The 19,926-nt window shown below is 41.6% G+C and overlaps 1 protein-coding gene across 3 annotated transcripts; it reads left to right on the top strand.

The window, feature by feature from the left end:
• The first annotated feature begins 2,407 nt into the window (after nt 1-2,407).
• pdcd6ip (programmed cell death 6 interacting protein) lies at nt 2,408-18,616 on the top strand. 3 transcript variants are annotated; one of them, XM_030741295.1, is made up of 18 exons: nt 2,408-2,725; nt 5,242-5,296; nt 5,386-5,455; nt 6,705-6,832; nt 7,812-7,965; nt 8,720-8,820; nt 10,899-11,030; nt 11,113-11,335; nt 11,810-11,933; nt 14,021-14,198; nt 15,289-15,400; nt 15,530-15,699; nt 16,072-16,320; nt 16,573-16,707; nt 16,848-16,942; nt 17,126-17,270; nt 17,369-17,553; nt 18,041-18,616. In XM_030741295.1, the coding sequence occupies exons 1-18, from the start codon at nt 2,520-2,522 to the stop codon at nt 18,216-18,218; spliced, it is 2,640 nt and encodes an 879-aa protein (XP_030597155.1). In that variant the 5' UTR covers nt 2,408-2,519; the 3' UTR covers nt 18,219-18,616. The 3 variants fall into 3 exon arrangements, with proteins under 3 accessions (XP_030597155.1, XP_030597156.1, XP_030597157.1); XM_030741296.1 differs by having other exon boundaries at nt 10,914-11,030; XM_030741297.1 differs by lacking the exon at nt 8,720-8,820 and having other exon boundaries at nt 7,812-7,927; nt 10,985-11,030.
• Nucleotides 18,617-19,926: the final 1,310 nt, after the last annotated feature.

A 19,926-nucleotide genomic window follows, 5' to 3' on the forward strand; every position in this document is an offset into this window, starting at 1 on the left:
CTTTAGGTTGCTGCTTGTTTGTGAGTCTCTCTGCCTCCAGTTTTGTCTTCAGTAACTGAAAAGCATGCTCTTAAAATCAGGTTGAGATCAGGTGACTGACTCAGCCATTGCAAGAATATTCCATTTCTTTGCTTTGAACTGTGCAGGCAAACAAAAAAAGGGGGGGATCCACTGCATCCCTGCCATCAAGGGGTGGAAAGTTTACGTAAGATCACTATGAGTGCATGGCAGGTGCAGCACCTTGCTTCCTCAGAAGATGGGTCAAATGCTGAGACTGGATCTCACATACATAAGTTTTAAGACAAAGAATGGACCCTTAATACCAATTTAAAAAATAATACATTATTATTAATGACATGACCCCTGGATTAGGCGTCAACAGGACACACAACAGGAGGAGACATGAGGACAAAGGATATACAAAATAACACATTGGTATAAACACTAAAATGAAGGTGTGTGTGTCGTATGTGTGTGAGGGAGTTCTGGGTATATGTTTCTGCCATTAATGAAAATATAAAATCAAGTTAGTAAAAATACATATTCCATCAAAAATATGTTTTCAATATTAACATTTCTCACTAAATCAAATCAGTTTTAAGCATGCTGTAAGAGACTGATGTTCTGTGATTATCTTTAATATTTCTGCAAATATTTTTTGGTAACCATATCCTAGAACAGACACAAAAGTTTTCTATGGTAAACAAATTTGAGAAAGTGCATACTGGACTCTTGTACAAGGGTGTATCCTTCACAATGTCTTTCTATTTATATAATCTATAACAGTAAGCATATAATGCATACTTTCAAGGTAATGACATCATATTATACTCATGTGTGTACAGGAATATTACTACCTAATGCAACCATACTACTTTCTGTTGTACCTTGCAACTGCAGAAATGACAATAAAGAATCTTGAATTATGTGTAACACTATAATCATAAGGAAACCATGTACAATACATAATGCAACCATGTTGTTTTCATTTGCGTGATATTGCTGAACAATAGATATGGCTTTAATATTGCTCAATGAGGAGCCATAGTCTGTACTATTTATGGTCATTAGTCAACCCTGACCAACATGATAGACAATGTTCAGGCAATCAGAAGTTGGCATCACAGGCTAATCAATAAAGCTGCAGCCTAGCACTGATATTACTATAAATAGACTGGCTCTTTACCTAGAAATTTGGGATTCCCCAGTTTCTCATTATCTAGCTGCTGCCAGCTGTTGAGTGACCTAGGTCAGTAGATAGATATGTGGAATCCCCACTTTCTCCATTTCAGTCAATAAAAGTAGGTATAGTCAGTCACACTGCACAGTATGATCACATGATTATACTAAGCCAATCAGGCATGAGAAAGATGCTGCATATCATTAGCATATGTTATCATAGTATTAGCACCCTGAAATCCTCCGTGTTGTTTACACTTCAGATAAATACAGCCAAAGTGTACAAAGGGTACTAAACATCCAGGAATATGAATATTGTGCTGTGCATCTTTGAAGAGTAAAGAACACATATGCCAAATTTCATGGTTCAACTCCTTGTGCTGCCTCTCAATAGAAAATAAAATAAAAAGGAGGATATTAAACAGTACCAGCAAAAGGTTTGGACACACCTTCTCATTCAAAGTTTTTGTTTTATTTATTTTTTTTCCTACATTGTAAATTAATGCAGAAGTCATCCCAACTATGAAGGAACACATAAGAAATCATGTGGTAAACTTAAAAGTCTTAAACAAACCAAAATATCCATCCATTGGTCCATGGTTTTCCAACAGTGAGCACTTATTGTCTGCTTTGCCTTCACTCTGCGGTCCAACTCATCCCAAACCATCTCAACTGGATTTAGATCAGGTGATTGTGGAGGCCCGGTCATCTGACGCAACACTCCATCACCCTCTTTCTTAACACACCTCCAACCCTTACATAGCCTAGAGGTGTGTTTGGGGTCATTGTCCTGTTGAAAAACAAATGATGGTCCCACTAAGCACAAACCAGATCGGATTATTTTATTTATTTTTATTTTATTTTATTTTTTTTAAGTATGGAACTGCAATTTGAACTAATTCGGCAGAGTGGCCGGAATATAAAGTAAAGAAATGACCTGTTTTGCAAGTATCCTTATGATTCTGCATTATTGTCACTTTGCCATAAAGCGATTGCAGCTTCTACTTTGTTTTTCTGGCGCAAAATAACTTTATATCATTCACGAGACATATGTTTAACATATCATAGGCGAGCAAGTCATTTACAGCGGTTTAAATACCGGCAATTATTTTGGAAGGGGCAGAATCCAGTCATGGTAATAAAAGCTCCTTCTCTTTCCATTTGTTCAATTTTTCATTAAAACGCTACTGAGTCTGCGCGGTGCGCCCCTCCGTTTCCCATTACGCAATTGACGTTGCTTGTCAGAATCCAGGAAGTGGTTTGCTCGTTGTTTGTATTCTTTGCTCGCCGTTCGTATCTGTTTTTTTCCTGATTTTAATACAGCGCTTTCACGGGCCGAAATGGCGACGTTTATTTCAGTCCCGTTGAAAAAATCATCCGAAGTGGATCTGGTGAAGCCGCTGTCGAAATTCGTAACGTCTACTTACCCGGCGGGCGATGAGCAGGGAGAGTACCTCCGCGCTGTGGAGGAGCTCAACAAGCTCCGCAAGAACGCGCTGGGAAGGCCGCTGGACAAACACGAGAGCTCCCTGGAGATTTTACTCAGGTAAAAAAACAATTTAATAACACCTTAAGCAGCTGCCGTGGCACTGACACTACCACTCGGGACGGTTGTCTCACCTGTGGCGCCGATTCAGCTCAGTCATTGCCGCACCCAGAGGGGGTTAGCTCTGAACTGCTAACGCGAAGCTAATGTGCTAGGAGGACGCTCTCGGAGAAATAACTGAGTCATTTCTTTTCCCTGCCAAGTTTCCCTGAGGGGGGGATACAGGCAGGATATGCTGGCTGGTTTAACTGAACTGTCAACTATTTGTGAGGTTAAACCAACCGGGGAAGCGGAGCTTGTTAACGCGCATACATGTGGCCTGTTCATTGAAGTGGCCCAAAGAAAATAAGCTGTCATTTACACAAAACGGCCGCAAAAGCTTAAAGAAAGCGGCCACTTCATTGTGAGTTTTAGCAATATTAAAGTGCAGCTTAATCACGTCAAATTGGCAGTTTTACCGGTTTTATCAGCTGATACATTCCTTACATAAAGGTGAAGGCATTACCAGAGGGTGCATTAGTAAGAATAGCATCAGTATGTGTCTGCTCACAGATTCTGACCATCTGCAGAGTAAGAATAAAAAACAGAAAGTCTAGACTGTGGCTTTTCCTATCAGTCAGAAGTTGTTGGTCTCACTAAGTTCTTTATAAAGCTGATGGAAAATGGTGTCACTGTGTAAACTGCTTTGCATAGAGGAAGTAGGTAGGAGAGATATGATTTATTTTGGTGAAACAAAGTCCCTCTGTGTCCCTGAGGCAGTTAGTGTCACCTGTATGTTGTTAACTGCTGCCTTTCTCCTGCGTGGTTACACTGACTTATAGTTGTTAAATGAGACATGGCACTCATGAGGGATGAGAGAGAGAGGTGTGGCACTGAGAGAAACCTGAACCGAAATCTATGGGAGCAAATTAGAAGAACCTCCAGGGGGGAGGGAAGGGGAAAAAAAAGATTTATAAACTTTATTCTGGGGCTGAAATTCTATAAATGTAGTTTTTGTGTCCAGACCATTGAGATTAAAGTTAATTTTCAAAATAAGTTATTGGGTGAGGGTCTATACCTTAACCAGGCCTGGGTCTCCGTCCTGGGTGACATACAGGTGCAGACTTTGTCCTTTCTATTGTGAGTCCTTGTTCTCACTGAGTTATCTCATGCGTTATTTAATGCACAGAGTTTGCTCCTATTACATTAGTAAGAATCCAGGTATACTCATGCACGATGCTGGTCTCAAATTTTTTTTGGTTTGTTTTCACTACTGTGAGTGTTTAGGTGCAGCGCAACATGGGATTGTCTCTCAAGTGTTGCCACCATTTGCCTCTTTAGCTCTTAAAAGATCATAGCAGCATAAGATGATGAATCTTAAAAGCTACAACAAGCGGGAGTGCAGCCAAAAATACAGTAATGCTGAATATTTACTCACCTTTAGCCCTGTTTCTGCTCATTTTGTGAAGCATCAGCCTGTCAGATCGGGTGACTTGTAGCCTGATTTGAGGCATATTAAAGTTTTGTACTTTTTTTTTCTCATTTTAGATTTCCTTTTTAAATAACTGTCTGGGAATAAGTCTTTTTCTCTAAATATTTTTTTCTCTTCTGTTTTCTTCTAATAACATGTAAACAAATGTACTCATTGTATGAGTGCATCATTAGTTTATCAGTTTCTGTTGTTTCTGTTATTAAGATGGGATTTTGTGAGAGAAACATATATAGACAAATAAAAAAAAATTTTACTGGCTGAAAAAGATTGGTCAGAGGATAATCTGTGGGTTAAACAAATTAACTCATACATTTTTGTGTGTGATGTGGGACCTGTGGATTAATAGCAGTGTGGTCAGGGCTGATTAGAAGCATGTCAATACTGAATAGGCTGCCATCACTGACAGTTAGTGCTGAGTCACCATGGTGACCCTTGTTTGCATAGAAAGCTCTCCCTCTCTCTCTCACTAACCAGGTGGCACACCTCGGCTCACCTTTCCTCTGCTCAGGTGTGTGTGTGTGTGTGTGTGTGTGGGCAATAAGTAACAAACTGAATATGTAATCCGTTCTATTTATAAAGCCAGTGTGTGTGTTTGCTGGTATGTTTTGATTTCAGGAAAAAAAATGTTGATGGATCGGTTAAAGGGATTCCCTAATTGGCCTTGTGACTGTTGTCATACATAATAATAATAGACTGTTGACACATCACAGGCACTGATACTGATAGGATGAAGCGCTGCGGAGCTGCCACTAACCAACTGTGTGTGTGTGTGTGCGTGTGTGCTCGTGTGTAGTGTTGTTTCCTGACTCACTGTCAAATGACTCTGAAATGGCAGAGCTTCCTCAGACCACAGATGTCATAACAATCACTATCTCTCCAGCTAGTTAATTTGAATGAAGATTCAAAGCTTCATCATTCTTTTTCTAACTTACCATGAATTGAAGTCACTTTGAGTAATTTATAGAGCAAAGTTATTTCAGTCTTTTTGGATTTAGACACAAAAAAAAAGCAAAGTTTTAACTGTGCCGTTTCGTTCTCTCCACAGATATTATGACCAGCTGTGTTCTGTCGAGCCCAAGTTCCCCTTTTCTGAAAACCAGGTAATTGATTGAGCTGGAGCACACGTGACTGTTTGTTTGTTACTCAGCAGAAGCACTTAAACACAAAGTGTCTCTCTCTGTTTCTTCAGCTCTGCTTAACCTTCACATGGAAGGATGCCTTTGATAAAGGATCACTGTTCGGCGGCTCCGTGAAGCTCGGTGAGTGTGGCTTTTTTAACACGTGTTTTTACATCTGCAAGAATGTGTGCCTGTCAGCATGTGTTTATAATACAAATTCAGTTGGCTGCAAAAGGAGGAAATGATATTACAGTAATTTCTCTAGATTGAAAACGTTGCCCTTCAGGTCCATAGTTGTCGTTCTGTCTTTTATTTCTCCTGTCTCTTTGTGTTTTGATCTCTTTTTCTCTCATACACAGACGTAAACACACACCCAGTTTGAGACAATGCTTTCTAATTCTAAGTAAATAGGAAACAGGGCTGACAAGATGTTGTGGAGAGTTAGAAGAAAGATTAGAGATAGAAGTATGTGATGTTGACTTGTTGTGAGTGACCAACATGTGCACACAAATACTTGAAAGTTCTCTAAGGTCACATTAAATGAATTTAAAAATTAGACTCAATTAAAAAAAAAAGAAAAAATTAAAGAAGAAAAATATCTTTTGCCCTCTGATCAGCAATTCTTTTTGTTACCTCCGGGGGGAAAAAAAAATCTTGATTAAAGCGGTTGAAATGCCTGTTTGAGGAACTCCGTGCAAACAGCTGTCAAGTGAAACAATATTCAGGTGATAAACGACAGATGTCCTCACCTTCAGATTTATCTGTCCGGCTGTGCACAAAAGCAGTGAAGCAATGACGCAGTCAGAAACAATCTGGACTTTCCCATATTTCCAGTGTTTATCTCAACTTCACTGTCTGCAAATATTTCTCAAAACTACGTATGGGAAATAAAGCAGACCTCTCACCTGTGACGGGAAATCCCCCATCTCGGTGCAGCCACGCACACATAAGGGCTGACCTGGCCAATCAATTAGTCAATCAATCATCTCCCTTAGTGATGCTGCTTGTGGCGATAAAAGTGTGAACTGTGATCAGCCAGTGGTTTCTTATAACCCTAGTGGTGTTTTTATCAGATGTTTAATAATTTACAAATGTGCTGCATCGTGACTAAACCACAATAATTCAAATTCACAGTTTGACATCTTCGAGTTAAAAATTCATACAAAATAAAGAAAGCTAAATGGAAAAAAAAAATTTTTGCATGTTAATCTTGAACTTTTTAAATTTTAGAAAACATCATTTTTACGTAGTTTTTACATACATTTTTGCATACATTTTTGCATACTGCGTCACATTTGGTTAGTGGAAGATGTCAAATATGCTGTGAAAATGAAAGTGACCTCCCTGAATGAGAAATTCTGTCTCAGTTGTGTGTGTTTTTGTGTTGCAGCTTTGGCCAGTATGGGCTATGAGAAGACGTGTGTGTTGTTCAACGTGGCAGCTCTGGCCAGTCAGATCGCCTCAGAGCAGAATCTGGACAATGACGAGGGACTAAAGAGCTCTGCCAAATACTATCAGGTGTGTGTATTACCACATAGTAAGAAAGTATACTATTTTAAAAATTGACGATCTTTATTTATCCTTCTTTTCATTCATGGACAAAACCAACAAAACTTAAAACCTGTCTCTCAGAAAACAGTTCATTCATGCTGTCTTACAAAATATGTGCAAAAATATTTAACTTTTATGTCTTTCTTTCTTTTTTTTTAACTGGAATGTGAGTTTATTCTCATCATTTCTGACATCTAGAAAAGGTAAAATTTTCAAGGGTCAAATATTTGGGCAAATGTTCTACAAGGATTAGATGAGTATTTCTTACCTCTGTTTCACTTCAGATATCCGCTGGCTGGCATAGAAGCAGAGTGTCTTTTCAAAACTCTTTGTAGCAACAACAGCTATTCTGTGTTTGTGGTTTTATTGTATTGTATCACTTTTTTTTTTTTTTTTTTTTTTTGTCCTTATTATCAGAAATGTATCAGGAGCATGAGCATCATACCGTTTAGTCCCGTCTTTCTAAGGCTTCGGGGACTTGAGAAGTGAAATGCATCAACCTTCACTTTCTGACAAATATCAGTGTATATTTGCAATGATTTGCTTTCCCAGGAGGATTTCAAGCTTCAGAAATGGAGGATCCTTCAGGAAAAGTAGACAGTCTGTTTAACCAAACAAACAAAATACAAATTTGACATGTTTCACTCCGCGCTTGAGACCCGAGTATGACAGAAGCAGGCAGGATTTGCAAATTTGTATTTTTTTTTTTTCTTCATGTGACGCTCCTCTCTCAGACTTGAAACAGGACGGTGCTGCAATCTGTGCTCTTTGTGTCAGCAACAATAGCAAATCATTTTGGTAAAATGGAAGTGGGTGCCCACTGCTCATGGATTTGAGACACGTGGAGCTGCTTGATCTCCACAGATAGGTCTGTTTTTGGTCAAACCATAAAGTGTCTTGTGTTGATGAGATTTTTTTTTTTCTCTTCCCTCTTGTCTTTCTGCAGCTGGCCAGTGGCGCATTTGGTCACATCAAGGACACAGTGCTGTCTGCTCTGAACAGGGAGCCCACCATGGACATCTCCCCTGAGACTGTTGGCACCCTGAGCCTCATCATGCTGGCCCAGGCGCAGGAGGTCTTCTTCCTCAAAGCCACTTCAGGTACCAAAGCCCTGACACGTAGACTGCAATTATACTGAATGCTGCTGAAGAAATGACTGAACCTTTCAGTGCAGTTTAATTATCACTTATTTAAAACACAGACTCTATTTTAGGCCCTTCTGAATACTTTTAAAAAGTGCACAATGCATCAATTACTGCTGAAGAGTTTTGCTTTGTGGCCCATCTTGTAAGTTAACATTTTTACAGTGGCTTATGTTACAAATAAAATGAGGTATTGTACTTTAATTAATTAATATAATCTTTAATTACCCACTTAAGCAGGTTTTTTTTTTGGTCAAGATTAATTTCAAGTGCTGATGGGAGCAGTTTAGGTCCCAGTTGCACTCAGCTTCTGTCCCCATTCTGTCTGCAGAGTTGGGTTTTAGAGTCTTGAAGACTGCATTATTGGTATATATATATATATATATATATATATATATATATATATATATATATATATATATATATATATATATATATATATATATATATAATAAAAATAAAAAGCAAGCAAACAAAAACTCCTCATCTGCTGAGAAGTTATGTGTCGTGTTTTAATGCATTCAAAGCAGACTGCTTCGAAAACCTCTGAGAACCACTTTAGAGTTTGACCAGATATCAGCAGTCAGTTAAAAACACACACACTATGATCACATTAATGTACGATTTTGAGTGAAACAGCTTCTTATCTGGAGTGTTTTCATGTGTGTTTGTTTGCCTGTTGCATGATTTTTTTGCATGATTCACTCTATAGATAAGATGAAAGACGCTGTCATCGCAAAGCTGGCCAATCAGGCGGCAGACTTCTATGGAGACGCCTTCAAGCAGTGCCAGTACAAGGACAACCTCCCAAAGGTAGATGAAGAACACACACAGAGTTACACATTAACCACGCGATGGAAACCCACACATCCACAGTCAGCCATGTGCTCAGTGCAGTGCAGACATGCAGAGCGTGGAATCTGCATGGTTTGGTGTGTGTCTGGGTGTGTGTATCGTTTTGTGTTTATGTGGAAAACAGACTCAGGATGTGGGATTGTTCGATTCACAACCTTTATGTTCTCATTTTTCCATTTCCATCCTGTTTTCGCTGGGTTTGGTTGATTAATACCAAGCCACATATTGATCTGTTTTCTTTCTGATTGGTTTCTCTCCATCTAATCATGGGTATCTAAAATGCTTACTAACAATTTAAATGACACAACCACTCACAGAAACGCACATTACCAATGGTCCCTGCTACAAATGTAATATTTTTGGAGTTAAGCAGATCAAAATAAAGGAAAAAAGCAGCTGTTTGTAAGTTCAAGATCAGCCTAGTTATAACTGAAGTGTTTAAAAATAGAGATTTCCACATCTCTAAATGTAACTGCTGTGAAGTGTTAGTATCAAACAGCATTAGGATTAAAATGATCACATCATTTCTGATATAAACTGTACAATTGTAAATGATATTTTTTACACTAAAACACAAATTTCTCAATCTATACACCTTAGAGATTAAACTATTTATCTGTCAGCCAACAAAAATCATAATCAATACATATTTTAAGAGTAAATTGCATAAAAAGAGACTTGCTTCCAGCTTCTAATGAGACAGTTTGGTGCTCTTTTCTGTATTTTATTGTTGATAAATGAAAATCTGTGGATGCCTCTGATGTGACGAAACTGGTCTTCTTTTAAAGGAATCTGTTATGCCTTTCCTTTGTGACAATGGAGCAGCTGAAAGTAGCTTTATATATACTGTTACAGTGGTTTGTCCTCAAGTCCGGGGGATTTTGGGAAGTAACAAAAGGTTTCCGGGTTGCAAATAAGGAGTAAAATAAAGGTTTTTATTGTAAATTAAACTAAGAGACCTACAAGCTACTATTCCATGAAAAGAGAGAACACAATAGAAGCTGGTCAGAACATAGTATGTGAAAAGGTTAAATGACCAAAAAGAAAAACCCTCCTCTCTCCTGAGCAGGAGTAAGCAGCCAAAACACACAGCCGCTGCACTGCAAGGGCAGCAGCGCCCCTCCCTCTGACCTTAGCTGTGCTTGGCCTAATTGCTGATTGTTGGCGGCTGCCAAGGTCAGTACCTAAGGCAGGAGAGAGAGAGAGAGGAAGACACACCTACAGGAGCAAAATCACAGCATGATGCAAAGGTTGGCCACCAGCACTGGCCCTGCTGGTGCATAACACTCATATTAAACATGGCCAAAGTTTCAAATAATGAGGTTAAAGTATGTACAAGTAATCACTGTGAGCCAGTGGCTCAGGATTCAGACTGCACTAAGCATTCAGTTATCCTTAACGTGTGAGCACAGCAGTCTCACTCACCTGCTGTTCAGACCTTCTGTTTGCAAAAGGGAGCCAATCAGAAAAAAAAGTTGTCTCAAAGGGAGAGGAGCGAAAAACAGCTTTTCTATACAGAGGCTGATGCAAGGGGTCGCACCAAGGCTCAGGATAAGATAAATAAGGATTATTTCAGACTGTGAAGAGCAGAGCTACTCAAATACAGTCCAGCCCACGCTGTTTTTACCCTGAACACATCCAACATACACATTAACCATCTTCCTCACACACTCGTTCATCCGCACACACACACCTGGTTTTGGGATGTTTGATGAAGCAGCTTTTCCTGAAAGGTTACAACACTCATGGCCTGTTCTGTTTTTCTCTCTCGTTGTCTTCCTTTCTTTCTGCATCCCTTGCCGTGGTTTTGGTGTTTGCCATGGTTGTCTCTGTGCGTATACGCTTGTGTTTGCACACACCTGAATGCTCGTGCCTGTCTGTCACTGGCTTCTGTGATGTGATTATTTATTTATTTTTACCTCGCTGATGTGCGTCTGCCATTTTATGGTTTGCGTTGCCATTGTGCGTGTATGTATGTGTTTTTATATATGTTTGCATGCCTGCGTGTTGCTCTGTGGTTGCCTCTCCCTGGTCAGTATTTTTATTTTCAGGAAGTGCTTCCGGTGCTGGCGGCCAAGCACTGCATCATGCAAGCCAACGCCGAGCTGCATCAGAGCGTCCTGGCCAAGCAGAAGAAGAAGTTTGGGGAGGAGATTGCTCGTCTGCAGGTACACACGCCGTCTGCAAATCACGTCGTATATTAAAAAGATGCTTTTCCACAAACTTTCCTCTGTGATTTGATCATTCCAGCACGCATTAGAGCTGGTTAAGACTGTGGCGTCTCGTTATGATGAGTACGTGAGCGTTAAGGATCTGACGGACAAGATCAACAGATCCCTCACCGCAGCTAAAAAAGACAACGACTTTATCTACCACGACCGTGTGCCTGAAGTCAAAGACCTCGAGCCTATTGGCAAGGCAGCACTGGTCAAACCGACCGCCATCTCACCCCCGCTCAGCCAGAAATTCACAGGTACAAACCATGGACACGCCTCCACCCTGAGACGATGACGTAATTATACTAAATTGGAAGCAGCAACACATAAAACTGTGTAAAAATTCTCCAGAGAATAAAATCTTCAGAAGTCAGAGAATTACTCCGAAACCAGTATATTCATTTCATTTGTCATTAGATTCAGTTCTCCTCAGTCAAAAACAAGCCTATTACTATTGTCAGGTTTCGGTGAACCTTTCCCACCTTTCATATTCTTTTAGTAACATTATTTCGTGGGAATTTGTTCAATATCAAATAAAATAGTACATTGAAAATATTGAATATGTCATAAGTTAAATGAACTGATTTTCTTAAACCAAAACTTGATGATAATCTATAAACACACTTCTTTTTATTTATTTATTATGCCATACTCTTAAAACAGATGTGATTTCAACATGCTACATTGCATTTTTTTCTAATCTTTCACTTTTCTTGATCTTTTTCCTTCAGATTTGTTTGAGAAGATGGTTCCCATGGCCGTGCAGCAATCCATGAGCATTTACAACCAGAGGAAGTCCGAGACTGTCAACAGACTGGTGGGAACGATGAGGGAGGCGACTAATCTCTGCAATGGGTATGCAGCGCTGTCTGTAAAGCCATTTTCACACATGAACTGCAGCTCTGAGCTGCTCTCCACCGTAACCAGCAGAGCTTTATGCAAAAACCTGAATCTCCAGCTCAGTTGCTGCAGTCATTACCAGTCAGTGTGCTACTGTAAACAAGGTTTATGATAATAAGGGAAGTGTCATCACTGGGTAACACCTTGGGGCCATTATTGTGGCAGTAATTCTAAAAACTCTATCTTAATGAAAGGTGAGAGAGCTGTAACTTTTAGCTCATGCGGCCAAAGAACCGGTGAGCTTATGCAACGGAAAAGTATCTATTTCCATCGATTTTAGAGAATGAGATGAATTTGTCCTGGATGTGACTGAGTGTGAGCCTACTTGACTTCTTCTTAATTTTTTCAATACAGCCAATCAATGACAAAATTTGCCAGTTTCTTTCTGTACTTCACATAACCTGTGAACTGTGATGGATCATGAGCCAGATAAGCTGCTATGTCTGCTACTGGTTTCATTGGTCAATCACACATAAAAACTGCATATATAGACTCACCTATTGAAGCGGTTTTTTTTTGTTTGTTTGTTTTTTTACCCCATGAGCTATCCTTTAAATATGCACTCAAAAATATGGCTTTTGTAACAGTTGGATCCACAGGCTCCTCCCTCCAGAACACCACGAGAAATCCGAATTCATGTAATGGATGTGAAGAAAAAATATGAAAGTACACCTACCTGCATCTTTACTGCGCAGTAGTGAAAGGGAAGGTTTATAAGATGGTAGTGAGTCCTGCTATGATGTATGGTTTGGAGATGGTAGCACTGATAAAAAGACAGGAGGCCGAGCTGAAGGTGTAAGAATAAGAAATGGGTATGTCAGCGAGACAGCTCAGGTTGAGTGGTTTGAAGACAAAGTTAGAGAGGCGAGGCTGAGATGGTCTGGACATGTGCAGAGGAGGAATAAGATGCTGAAGATGGAGCTACCAGACAGGAGGAAAACAGGAAGACCACAGAGAAGATTGATGGATGTAGTGAAGGGCATGCAGAGGGTTGGTGTGACAGAGGAGGATGTTAGGGATATGGTGAGATGGAGGCAGATGATCCTCTGTGGTGACTCCTAAAAAGGACACAACTGAAAGAAGACGACGACCTACATCTTTACTACAATAACAAGTAGATGTGTGGGAAACCACACACTTAACTGTCACAAACCCCAACTGTATGTATGAGTGAGTGTGACAACACAATTGGCTCGTGTGTTTTCTGGTTTGACTGTGCATTTGCTCTTTGGAAGTGGGACAACCACCATCTTTATGTCCAAAGACATGCAGTTAGTGGGGTTAGGTTAATTGGTGATTGTAAATTAACCATTAGTGTGAATGGTTGTGCGTCTTTCTGTGTTAGCCCTGTGACAGGCTGGCGACCAGTCCAGGGTGTATCCTGCCTCTTGCCTTATGACAGCTGGGATAGGCTTAACTCTCTCTACTGCAAAGTTTTTGCAACGTTAGATTGGGCCCCATGCGAGAATAGATTTTGATTAGTATTTTGGAGAATTAATGGTGAGGGCGTAGTCATGCCATCCCAGACCTCAAACAACCTGAGCATTTCGAGTAGTGAGAACACAGCTGACTGGGACCATCTCCTATTGCATGTAATGTGAGAAAGAACAACTTCACTGTTAGTCTCTCCTGATTGTCCTGAGTTTGTGTGAAAGCAGCTCATGAGTTGCTGTTTGTGTATACCATTGTGTAATCTGTCTCTTCCTACTCAGTAAGTGCTTCTCTGAATAAATTTAATAATTCATAACATAAAGGTGCATCGGGTACCATTTAAATGTCGATAAAAGCACTCGTGTCGTCAGTGCAGTGCTCTAACTGATAGCCGAGCACTTCTTATCTAACATCTTTATTACAAATTTCTGCCAACAAAAACACGAGTGCACTGACATTAAATTAAATCAGTAAAATGAAAATATTTACTTTAACTAATTTTTTCCAAGTAAACTTTCTGAAAGCTGTTTTTAATGGGCTGCGTGCTGACGAGCTGCAAATTAATGCTCAAGGAGTCGTAATAACTGACAGATGATGCGTATCTCCATCAGGGTGTTGGCATCTCTAAACCTGCCAGCTGCTCTGGAGGATCTATCAGGAGACTCTATCCCACAATCCATTGCTGAGAAGGCCAGAAACGTCGTGCAGCAGGGAGGACTGCAGAGCATCGAGCAGCTCATCAAAGACCTGCCTGAGCTGTTGACCCGCAACAGAGAGATCCTGGATGAGGTGAGCGGTGTGAGCACCGAGGTCACATCTACCCCCTGACCTTACTGCTTACTGTGACCCTAAATCTGTTCTACAGAGTAAAGAAGCCACTTTTAGAACAACAGGCTGCAAACAGCTTGTTTGTCATATGGCTTTGCTTTCTTGATAACGTAGCATATGAATCCAGTTCTGTTCAGTAGCTGGCTTGGACGACATGAATGTTGGAGTTTTCTACCACCATTACCAGAAGAGCACATTAATGCTAAAAAAGATCTTAATCGTTCCTAATGGCGGAAATCCCAGATCAGCATCATCACAGAAATCTAATCCACTGATCGTTGGGCCAAGGACTGTCTGTCCACCGGCTTCAGCCAACCCTTTTTTTTAAATTTTATTTTATTTTAAACGTCATGCTGACAAATAAACAGATGGGAGGGAAACATAAAGCACAATCTGCCTCCAAGTTTGTTGGCAGAGTTGAAAAGTCCAAACCAAATTGCCCCAATTTTCCTAATAAGTAATCAGTTGTGAGACTAAAAAGAGGAAAAGGAAAAAAAAAAAAAGTACAATTGAGCTGGCCAAAAACGACTTGAGTTTTTAATTTTTTATATATTGAGTTTTTATTTAATTAAACTCCAGTCTGAGTTTTTTTTTTTTTAACTTTATAAAATGCATGAATGTAGTGCTGAAAATGTTGAGTGATCATTAAAAAGTACATTAGCCGGGCAGAATATGGACAACAAAAGTTATGTTTAAAATCCTTATTATAATTTTTCTTTCTCAAATGTGACAGTTTGCTCCATTGTATGAAAATACATGCTGTATTGACAGTTGTATAAGCAATTGTCCCGTGTCCTGACATAATCATCATCATCGGCATAATAATAATATGAAGAAGAAGAATTCTAAAATATTCCTCATGTGTTTCAGAATGTGTGTGCAAACAATGCAGAGTCCATGCGGTTAAATGCTTATGAATGTGCATCAGCTGAGCATCTGGTGTGTGTGTGTGTGTGTGTGTGTGTGTGTGTGTGTGTGTGTGTGTGTGTGTGTGTGTGTGTGTGTGTGTGTGTGTTGTCCACTCAGCATGTTTGTGTTTTTTGTCCTTCAGTCTCTGAAGATGCTGAATGATGAAGAGACAACCGACAGCGAGCTGAGAACCAAGTTCAACCAGCGCTGGAACAGAACCCCCTCTGGAGACCTGTACAAGCCCCTTCGCGCGGGTACGCCATGAAAGCTCGTTGCTCTTGTTTGCTTTTTTTTTAATTTTTAATTTAATTATTATTCACATTCTGTCTTTATAACTCCCTTTCCTCTGTCTCTCTTATTCCCTACAATCTTCTCCCCTACAGAGGGTGCTAACTTCCGCAACATCTTGGACAAGGCGGTGCAGGCCGACCAGGTGGTGAGGGACCGCTACAGCACCCACTGTGACATGATCGCACTGCTGTGTAAACCAGAGAACGAGCTCAACGCCGCCATCCCCTCTGCCAACCCGACCAAGACACTACAGGGCAGCGAGGTCTGTCTGACATCTTTGTCTTTGTGAGCTCAGATAATGTGAAACTGGGGTGTGCGACTGCATTCCAGAGGCGTTTTTTTTTGTGTCCCATAAACATCGACTCCTGCTGCACAAAAACCCCCGATGGACATTGTGTTCCTTATGGCCCTTTTCCTCCTCCTCCCCTCAGTACCTCCATTTTTCATTTTATTTGCTGACTCTGCATTGTGTTTCACTGGGGAACTTAAATAACTAAGCAAGCAGAACTGGAAAAAGAGCGAGGAAGAAGTGCACCTCTCTCCAGCTGCTCCACACTGCACTCAACTGTAATGAGGGTGAGAGGTTGGGGGGTTGATGTAGGATGGTGGAAAAATCATATGTCTTCTCCTGTAGGTAGTGAACGTGCTGCGTTCCCTGCTCGCTCAGCTGGACGAGATAAAGAAGGAGAGGGAGACTTTGGAGGGAGAGATTAAGGCCGTGACCTTTGACATGTCCATCACCTTCCTGACGGCGCTCGCCCAGGATGGAGCCATCAACGAGGAGCAGCTGTCACTGGTCCAGCTCGACCAGTTGTACGGCAGCTACAACCAGAAGGTGCAGGCCAGCCTCCGCACACAGGAAGAGCTGCTGGGGAAAGTTCAGGTACAGGCGGCCTTAATAGAAAGTATGCGGCATTTCATAAATTTCTTAAATTGGGTCAGAATTTCCTCACAGGAACGACGCTTTAACTGTCAGATAAAAACGGCATGCAAGAAAATATAATGCCCAGTTCACCCTTTGAAGTGCCATCAAGTGATGATTTAGAGTTGAGTGTGCATAAATAATAAAAGGTGTCAAAGGTTAACCACTTCAGTCTGATCTCCTCTGTGCTCTCGACCTGTGATCTGCTTCCAGACGTCCCACCAGGAGTTCAGCAGTCTGAAGCAGTCCAACGCAGACACCAACCAGAGGGAGGAGGTCCTCAAGAAGCTGGCCTCGGCCCACGACAGCTACGTCGAGATCAGCAACAACCTGCGCGAGGGCACCAAGGTACGTGCTCAGCACAACGGCGGGAATAAACTGTGCCGCAGTGATGCATATCTTTGTCAGAGACGTTCTACTTTTGTGCGTCAAGGTGGTTCCCAAACCGGGTTAGTTATTTTTGTCCCCTTTTGTTTTTCCCTGCTCAGTTCTACAACGACCTGACAGAAATCCTGCTCAAGTTCCAGAACAAATGCAGCGACATCGTTTTCGCTCGCAAGACGGAGCGTGATGAACTCCTCAAGTACGTACTCATGGGTTTTTTATTTTTTCTGACAGCTTTGAATGATAATCATTCGAACCTGACCAGTAAGGAAGGGTGGGTCCCCTCTCCCTCATATGGGTGGAGGTAGATCAGTGTTGTTGCAGGCAGTGGGGTTCTGTTTTTAGTGCTGTTCCTGTTGTGATGTTTGAATTCTGCTTTCAGGGACCTGCAGCAGAGCATCGCTCGAGAGCCCAGCGCTCCAGCCTTCAACGTTCCTGCCTATCAGAGCGCTCCTGCTGCTCCCGCTGCCCCCGCTGGCTCTGTTGCCTCCGCTGCTGGCCCGACCCCGGCACCCAGAACTGTTTTTGTAAGCATACACTCAGCCAAACACTGAACACCTCTGAATTTATGAACATCTGTTGGTTGTGTGCTGATCTTTCTGTTCTCTCCCTTTATGTCTCTCAGCCTGTGCAGCCTCAACAAGCCCAGTCAAAGCCTCAGCCGCCAGCCAGGCCACCTCCACCAAACCCTCAGGCAGCCTCCACTGCACCCGCCAGCTCACAACCTGCTGCCACTCCCGCTAACAACCCACCACCCATGGCACCCCAGGCCCAGGGACCACCTTACCCGACCTATCAAGGCTACCCTGGGTGAGTTTTCAAATCTGCCCTCTTTCCTTGTTTATCACAATATAAAAAGCAACGGATGTCTCATTTTGAGCCAGATCTCAAATGGCTTCAGGTCAGCCGGTCTGCATTCTTGGTCAGGCAGTCTCTGGTGCTACTTTTATAAGAAAAAACTGTGGCAGGAACAGATTTCCAGCTACAGTGGAGCAAATAATTTGTGCGTGGGGAAAAAAAGAGAGATGAAAAGCTGCAGCTACAGATGGAAGATCAAATGGATGAAATGACTTCTCAGCAAACACAAAGAAATGAAAAATCTTTAGATGGTCTTTAATTTTACCAGACAAGTGCCATTAAACCCAGCCTCATTTCTAACTCTGTATACTGATGTTAGGAGGAGAGGGAGTTACTTGTTTCATGATCATTTTTAATTTTGGATGGTAAATGAAGCCTGCAACCTTTCACCCAGAAGTGACTTGATTATATTGTCTTCTCTGTTGCCTTGTCCCTGCAGGTACTTCCAGATGCCTATGGGCTACAATCCTTATGCTTACGGCCAGTACAACATGCCCTACATGCCCTACCAGAGTCCAGGCCAGGGAGGATACCCAGCAGCTCCTCCAGGAGGGCAGCCCTACCCCGGCTACCCCCAACAACCCCCGCAGCAACAGCCCTACTACCCTCAGCAATAACTCTCCTCTTTGTCCCCTCATTCCTCTCCTCACATGTTAACACCAAATAAAAAAGAAAATCATCCCCAGCAATAACACTTCATCCCCATCAGCCCCCCCCCCTTCTCCTCCTGACAGCAGCTATATGAAGGTGGAGCTGCTGAAAAGCCTTTAACACTTTACTGTATCATCTTTGTTTTTGTTCTTTTTTATGTAGTCATTTTCTGAAGGTTTTGTTGATTGATTTAAACCCTTAACCTCTTTCCGATGATAACTGACTCTTTGACTGAGGTGGACTGCTGTAACAACTCATCGAGGCGCACAGAATCTGAGAATGGCTCTTCGTTTCTTCACTTGGGAGTGTGTGTGTGTGTGTTGGGTGGGTGGCCACATCTTCACCCTCCCCCACTGACTCAATCGACCCCCAGTGCTTCTATATTAACTATATTGCTATTTTTGTAATGAATACTGATGCTTCTCTGATGTATAAATCTATATAAAAAAAAAAAATGAATGGCCGGTAGGTTTTCTAATGTAGATGACTGTTTCTTTTTTTTCTTTCACTCTTTTTTTTTTTTTCCCTCTCTCTCACCAAGGGAATGTGGGATTATTTCCATGTTACAATCAAGAGGCTGTAAAAGTGGGAGAAATTACTATTATATAAATATATGTATAAATAAGACTCTGTATGTGGTTAACCAAGACACTCTGTGTGCTGCACTCTCCTGCTCTTTGTGTTTTGTTTTTATCCATCACCTCTGAGATTAAAAACAACAGCAGCCAGCCGCTATTTGTCCATCTTTAAGTGTCTTTTTTTTTTTTTTTTTTTTTTCAACCCCTCCTTAAACTGTGGATGTTTGTAAAGCAGCCAGAAGAGGGCAGTCCTGCAGTTCACAGGGAGGCGGGGGGAGGAGGTGAAGCAGCACTTCACCTGCCATTGTTATTTCTTTCAGCCAATCAGAGATTGACTTGTCCCATCCAACTAATCGGATGCTTTTTGACCCCCGAGCACTGGGGGCCGATCCCATTTAGATGACATGCAAATTACGTTCCAGTGAGGTCGTGATCTCATCCAATCATATTTCCCCGCAGGTGATTTCTCCATAGACAGATTTCATCCCGAGATATTTATTCAGTGTCAGGAGACGCTAATGATTTCGCATATCTCCTCCCTGCGCGCGCGCGCGCGCGTGTGTGGCAGGGAGGCAGATGGCAGCGCAGTGTGATGTCTGGAAGGATGCATGGAGATGTTGGCAGAGAGCTGCTGGTCCCCTGCCTACATCCATCACTCCACCTCTCTCTCCATTTTCTCCTCTCTTCTGTCTAATCTGTCTTCTCGGGTTCCTACCACCACAACTCTTTAAAAAAAACAAAACGCGATATTTCACTTGATTTTCCCCCTGTGTTCTTCCCATTCTTTGTTTTTCCTGCCTATCATCATATTTTGCTTTGCTCTTAAGCTTCCCCCCTCTCTCTCTCTCGCTCTCTCTCTACCACCTGGCTTCCCTGGCTCATCTGTTTTTTTGCTTACCATTCGTCTGTCCTTGCTGTCCAAACTGCAAATCGTTGGCAGTGAGTTATCTACACCGGTCAGTATCTCCTGGCTCATAAACGTCTCATAAGATTACGTCAGTGCGCGCGCGTTTGAGAGTGAGACTCGCAAGGAAACACAGTTTTAATCAGATCTAACAGCTCGCATCTCCTACTGGAAGTGACACAACACATACAC

Source organism: Archocentrus centrarchus, chromosome 11 (genome assembly GCF_007364275.1).
Source record: "Archocentrus centrarchus isolate MPI-CPG fArcCen1 chromosome 11, fArcCen1, whole genome shotgun sequence".
Taxonomy (NCBI): domain Eukaryota; kingdom Metazoa; phylum Chordata; class Actinopteri; order Cichliformes; family Cichlidae; genus Archocentrus; species Archocentrus centrarchus.

What these genes read in the sequence shown, in the direction of transcription:
- pdcd6ip (XM_030741295.1), top strand. Translation starts at nt 2,520, where the DNA reads ATGGCGACGTTTATTTCAGTCCCGTTGAAAAAATCATCCGAAGTGGAT. An exon ending in GTACAAGCCCCTTCGCGCGG is followed by an intron (nt 15,401 to 15,529) that starts GTACGCCATGAA and finishes TCTCCCCTACAG; the next exon opens with AGGGTGCTAACTTCCGCAAC. An exon ending in ACCTATCAAGGCTACCCTGG is followed by an intron (nt 17,554 to 18,040) that starts GTGAGTTTTCAA and finishes TTGTCCCTGCAG; the next exon opens with GTACTTCCAGATGCCTATGG.